The 6,044-nt window shown below is 60.3% G+C and overlaps 1 protein-coding gene across 1 annotated transcript; it reads left to right on the forward strand.

The window, feature by feature from the left end:
• The first annotated feature begins 2,105 nt into the window (after window positions 1–2,105).
• On the forward strand, window positions 2,106–5,407 carry PAQR6 (progestin and adipoQ receptor family member 6). Its single transcript, XM_082654736.1, has 8 exons — window positions 2,106–2,186; window positions 2,569–2,644; window positions 3,091–3,218; window positions 3,351–3,556; window positions 3,684–3,810; window positions 4,205–4,301; window positions 4,508–4,658; window positions 4,996–5,407. Exons 2-8 carry the CDS (start codon window positions 2,594–2,596, stop codon window positions 5,268–5,270), a joined length of 1,035 nt encoding a protein of 344 aa, XP_082510862.1. The 5' UTR covers window positions 2,106–2,186; window positions 2,569–2,593; the 3' UTR covers window positions 5,271–5,407.
• The last annotated feature ends 637 nt before the right edge of the window (window positions 5,408–6,044 follow it).

A 6,044-nucleotide genomic window follows, 5' to 3' on the forward strand; every position in this document is an offset into this window, starting at 1 on the left:
GGACATTGGAGATTACATACTGAAATGGCAGTTTGGAAAGGTTTCTTTGAGGTGGCCCAGTTGAAGCAAGTAACCAGCAGCTGGAGCACAAACTCCAGAGACGGTTTTGATAGATGTGAAGTTCATTGAACTGAGCTGCTGCCTTCACAAGGGTGATAGGTGAAAACAATATACAGATGATCCTGAAGAATATGTGGTTTTAGGGCGCTGACCCCTATGCAAGCAAAAATCTGCACTTGATTTTACAGTCCGCCCTCTGTATCTGCAGTTCCACATCCATGATTCAACCCACTGGGGACCGTGTAGTACTGAGTACATATTTAGTGAAAGAAAGCTGCATATAAACGCAGTTCAAACCTATGTTCAAGGGTCAACTATTTTGAAGGCTACGTTGCTCCCTGGGGGTGGTTTGCGGTTTTCAGCTGGGTCCTCTGAATCAGGGAGAAACTTCCTCAGTGGAGAGGTGAGGGTGAACCTTGAAACCAGCCTCTGAGTATTCAACCCCATCCCTCCGCAAGCACTGACACCTCAAGTGTGTCTGGGGAGTGGAGAAGCTTGGTGAACCCCTCGAGGTTGAACCAACATTTACCAAATGCATTTGCTCTGGATTCTGCCCAGCACCAGGCGCTGAGGGGCAGCGAAGCACAGTGAGAAGAGGTTTTGGAGAATTCATATTCAGGGTTTGGATTCCTCTGCCCAGCTTGAGGCAGAGCCACTCTCAGCTCCTGGGAGAGCCTGGAACCCTGGAGCCGTGGGGCAGCCTGGTCTGAGGGGGGCGCTCTGCACCACCCTGGCTGCATCCTGGCTAGGGCCCTGGCCTCTTCCGGCCAGTCTGCTCTCAGTGGGGTGGGGTCAAGCTGAAGGGGCTGGCTGTGCGCTGGAGCCCGAGTGAGCTGCCTGCTAATGGGGCTGGGCCACCCCGCACGGCTCTCTGGAGGCTGGACAAGGCTGGGATTGTTCTCTGGCTCCCCTTTGTCTCCCACTCCCCGCCCAGGCCTGGCCCGCCTGCCCGCCACTCTCTTCTCCCTCCCATTGGCCCGGCTGGCAAGAGCCAGGGACTCCACCCGTGGAGCCCGGGGCCTGCCGACCCACCGGCTTAGGAGCGCCCATCAAACTCTGGGTAAGGAAGCTCACCTGGGGCCAAGACGCCCGTTCTGGGGAACTAGAGGCCACTCGCCTGCTCCGGCCGGCCCCTCCCCCATTTCCATGGCTCCAGCACAAACTACTTCAGAGACCTCTGAACCCCAGTGCTGAGGGAAGGGACCCTGAGGGGAGCTAGACGCCAGCATCTTCCTGGTCCACCCCTCCCCCAGGCAGCTTGGGCCGCACTCAGGATAGGTCAGAATACCCCCATCCCACTTCCGGGAGGGGTCATCTATCTTAGTTTCTTTTTGTTTTTTGGCTGCGCCCCGAGGCTTGTGGTAGTGGGATCTTAGCTCCCCGACCCGGGATCAAACCCAGACCCTCGGCAGTGAAAGCACAGAGTCCTAACCACTGGACCGCCAGGGAATTCCCGGGGTCATCTATCAAATCTCAGCCAGGGTGCAGGGACTAGGGACCAGGTCGGCCTTGTGCCCAGCAGGGTCCCCAGCACCCAGCTCAAGGGCAGAGGGCCCCCAAAATGTTGAAAGACAGGAACAGAGGCTTGGGGTTCAGGCTGGCGGTGTGAGGGCCCAGAGTGTGTGCGGAGCAAACATGCACACAGAGAGTAGGCAAAGCGATGACAGGAAGAGGCACGGGGCGGGGCTGGAAAGTTTTGGCCTGGAGAGGTGGGAGGAGTGTCCTGTTCTCCCTCCTCCTGGGGCAGCTCCACCCGCCCTGGTGGCCCAGCCCATCCACTTGTGCCAAGGAATGTGCCTGGGAGAGGCAGCCTGGGAGGCGGGCGGGCGGGGCAGCAAAGCTGCGGCCACCCGGAGGCAGCACACAGGTCTGAGGCTGAGGGGCCGGGGCTCAGGTGGGGCAGGGACCCCAAATGCCCCCCCCCGGGGCACACGTGTAGTCTTCAGAGAAGAGCCAGGCATCCCCCTAATTCCTTGTCCCACCGGTAGGCATCTGGCCTCTCCAAGAATTCTCCCTGAGCACCCTAAGTTTTCTGTGCTCAGCCCAGGCACTGTGAGCCAAGGAGCTTTCTGGTGCTGGCGATGGCGGTGGTGGTGTGTGCTTAGGCGCTCTCTGTGCTGGCCTCCGTAAGTCAGGGTTCTTCTGAGACAAAAACTGGGGGTTGGGGACCTGGCTCCAGGGTCCAGGGTTACTGAGGCAGCCTTCTGGCTGAGGAGGACCCTCCACTCCTTGCTGAGTCGAGGCTGACCAGCCCCTCTCAATGGGGGAACTAAATAGCCCCCAGGCTAGGCTGGGGAGGGGTTGGGGTTATGACCACTGGGGAAGATGGGCCAGCCTCCCCTGGCCTGAAGGAAGCAGCTTGGTGGCCAGCTACCACCCACATGCATGCCCGGGTACACAGCCTACCCTGGGACTCAGTGACCAGGTTCAGCCTGGACCTGGGCGAAAAGGGACCTGTGGATGGGGGCAGATACCTAATTTCCCCCCCCCCCCGCCCTTTGTCTCTAGGTCAACGTGGAGGTGCCGGGCCACCATGCTCAGTCTCAAGCTGCCCCAACTCCTTCGCGTCCACCAGGTCCCCAGGGTGAGGGAGTCACCAACTCCTACTTCTCAGGGGACTGGCTGGGGCAAAGTTTCTTCTCTTTTTGCAAGTGCAGAAGTCCCTGCTCTAGGCTAACTCTTATCCCTGCCATTTCAGTGTGGGACTCTTCTGCTCTCTAAGGAACAGGCTTGTGACCTGCTCCCTAGAGCCCAGAACACTCTTTTAACCAGAGTCGGCTTCCTCAGAGCACCCTGTGTCCATCCTATCTTGTCCCCTTACTCTGCCTCTTCTGTTTCTCACCTGCTCTCTGGGTACTGGAAACTGTGGTGAGATGGGGTTGGATTTAGTTTGACTTTGGGGCCATTGTGATCTCCAGCCCATTCCCTTCCACCCTGCTTCCAGAGAAAGGGTGGGACACAATGGAGTCCCTTGGAGAGAAAGGGTGGGACACAGTGACTCCTCTCCTCCCTTGCCCCCCACAACCCCAGGTGTTCTGGGAAGATGGTATCATGTCTGGCTACCGCCGCCCCACCAGCTCGGCCTTGGACTGTGTCCTCAGCTCCTTCCAGATGACCAACGAGACCGTCAACATCTGGACTCACTTCCTGCCCACTTGGTGAGGGAGGCTCTGTCCCAGGCTTGGGCCTCGAGCTCAAGGGGGTACTCAGGCGGACCGGGACCGTCCGGGCCCGCGGGCTGCACTGGGAGTCGCTGGGGGTCCGGTGGCCTGAGCACGTGCCTGCCGCAGGTACTTCCTGTGGCGCCTCCTGGCGCTGGCGGGAGGCCAGGGCTTCCGGTCGGAGCCCTACCACTGGCCGCTGCTCGTCTTCCTGCTGCCCGCCTGCCTCTACCCGTTTGCATCGTGCTGCGCGCACACCTTCAGCTCCATGTCACCCCGCGCGCGTCACATCTGCTACTTCCTGGACTACGGCGCGCTCAGCCTCTACAGCCTGGGTGAGCCCCGCGGCGGAGGCTGGGGCGGTGGGCAGGGGGGCGGGGGCGTTCCGGGGCGGGGCGGGGGTGTGGCGCGGGGTCTCCGGGGCGGGGCCTCAGCTCCCCTCCCCCCCTCCCCCCCCGCCAGGCTGCGCCTTCCCCTATGCCGCCTACTCCATGCCGGCCTCCTGGCTGCACAGCCGCCTGCACCAGCTATTTGTGCCCGCCGCCGCACTCAATTCTTTCCTGTGCACCGGCCTCTCCTGCTACTCCCGGTGGGTTCTCGGCCAGTGGTGAAGGGGAAGGCGGAGGGACAGGACAGAGCACCCACAAACACCTGGACACCCAGGACCACTGGGGTGTGCCTGCGTTTCACTGCTCTTGAACAACATTGGTAACAATGGGACCGTTTATTGAGGACTTACTGTGCCCAGACCCTGTGCACCAGCACCATCCCTGCGCTGTCTCTAACTCTCACAAGCCACCTAAGAGGCAGGTGTCTATCCCCGTCTAACAGCTGTTGTCACTCACAGAGGAGTCATGTGGCCTAAGGGCTTTCATAGCCACTAAGCTACACTGACATTCCATCTTGGCCAAAGGTCCCCTGCCCTCCTCTGACCCCCACCCCAGCATAAGGATGGTGACCAGCCTTTCACTCCCGCCTCCCAGGTTCCCAGAGCTAGAAAGCCCTGCGCTCAGTAAGATCCTCCGCACGGCTGCCTTCACCTATCCCTTTCTGTTCGACAACCTCCCGCTCTTCTATCGGGTAAGGCTCCTGCTTTCCTGTCCTGACCCTCACAGTGCCCACTCCCAGCCCTGCCCCCTCGATCCCTGACTCAGCCCTGCTGCCCACCCTCCTAGCCCAGCACCCAGTCCAGCTGTGCCCTCCCCCTCCTCATCCTCACCAGATCCCAGACACATGATGTCCACCCCCAAAGCCCCTCCCCGTCAACCCTGCTTTTCCTTTGCCAGCTCGGACTGTGCTGGGGCAGGGGCCACAGCTGTGGGCAGGAGGCACTGAGCACCAGCCACGGCTACCACCTCTTCTGCGCGTTGCTCACTGGCTTCCTCTTTGCCTCCCACCTGCCTGAGCGGCTGGCACCAGGACGCTTTGATTACATCGGTGAGAGCAGACCTGGCCTGGCCCAGGAGGGGATGGGGAGACAGCTCCCCAGAGCACAGAGTGAACTGAGTAAAGGAGAGTATTCCTGGCAGGGCCCTCAGGGTCCAGGCCCAGCCCCAGTCCTCAGATAACAACAAAACCAGCAGCCTGTAGGCCAGGGGCTCTGTGCACAGCAGCTCACTCACTCTTGCCAATAACTCTGGGAATTGGGTTTCTTATTCCCAGTTTTAGGGGAGTAGCAGGCCCAGAGGATGTGGTGCTCACCATGGGTCACAGGATGAGTTGGGGCAGCCCTGGGGATGGGGTATGTGCCCTCACACGCCCATCCTCCCCACAGGCCACAGCCACCAGCTATTCCACATCTGTGCAGTGCTGGGCACACACTTCCAGCTGGAGGCAGTGCTGGCTGATATGGGATCTCGCCGAGCCTGGCTGGCCATGCAGGAACCGCCGCTGGGCCTGGCGGGCACAGTGGCCACACTGGGCTTGGCAGTGGCTGGGAACCTGCTCATCATTGCTGCTTTCACAGCTTCCCTATTTCAGGCTCCCAGTACGTGCCCCCTGTTGCAGGGTGGCCCGCTGGAGAGGAATACAAAGGCCAAACTACAGTGAGGCCCCAGCTCTGAGCCTGCCCTGGAGGGAAGCAGAGGCCAGGTGCCCCCCCCCCCGCCCCCGCCCCCGTGCTGGGGAGGAGCCCAGACCCAGGCCTGATAAGACAGGGGCACTTCTGAGCCTGGAACCAAGAGGAGTGGCTGAGGAGAGAGTGCGGAGATCAGAAGGCAGAGGAGAGGAGAGGGGCTGGGAGGCTGGTAGAGAGTAGGAGGGTCAGGGAGGGTGCTCTTGATGGGGCTGGGGGAAGTGCTGAGGGTCTGAGAGGGGAGGTGTGTGTGTCCAGGCTGGAGCTGCCCCACCTGCCATTGAAGGCTGGGATGGGGAGGTGTTGGGCCCTTTCATCTGGTCCCATCTCTGGTGCTCCTGGAGTTTCTGCTCAGCCCAGGCAAGAACTAACATGACTAACCCAGGCCCATCCTGAATGCTTATTAACCAGGCCAGGAGGCCCGCTACTGCCCCCACCCCCAAACCAGGCAGTACCATCTACCGGAAGCTCTTTGCCTATGGTGATGAGGCTGTCTGTCCTGGTCACAGCCGTGTACTCCAGGCGTCCAGGCCTTTGGGATCTGGTCTATTTGGGTGTGTCACGGATGGGGCAGTGGGTTGAGGTGGGGGAGGGTGCTGGGCTAGAGAGGAGAACCCTATTTAGACTTTAGGAAGCCACCTTCAATGCTTCTGGACTGAGGCAGGGATAAATAAATAACTCAACAACAGATTTTGGGAAGCACTTTCTGGGACTGAAAAAGATAAAACCTCTCCACTCCCCATCCTCCC

Source organism: Grampus griseus (genome assembly GCF_964374135.1).
Source record: "Grampus griseus genome assembly, chromosome: 1".
NCBI classification, from domain to species: domain Eukaryota; kingdom Metazoa; phylum Chordata; class Mammalia; order Artiodactyla; family Delphinidae; genus Grampus; species Grampus griseus.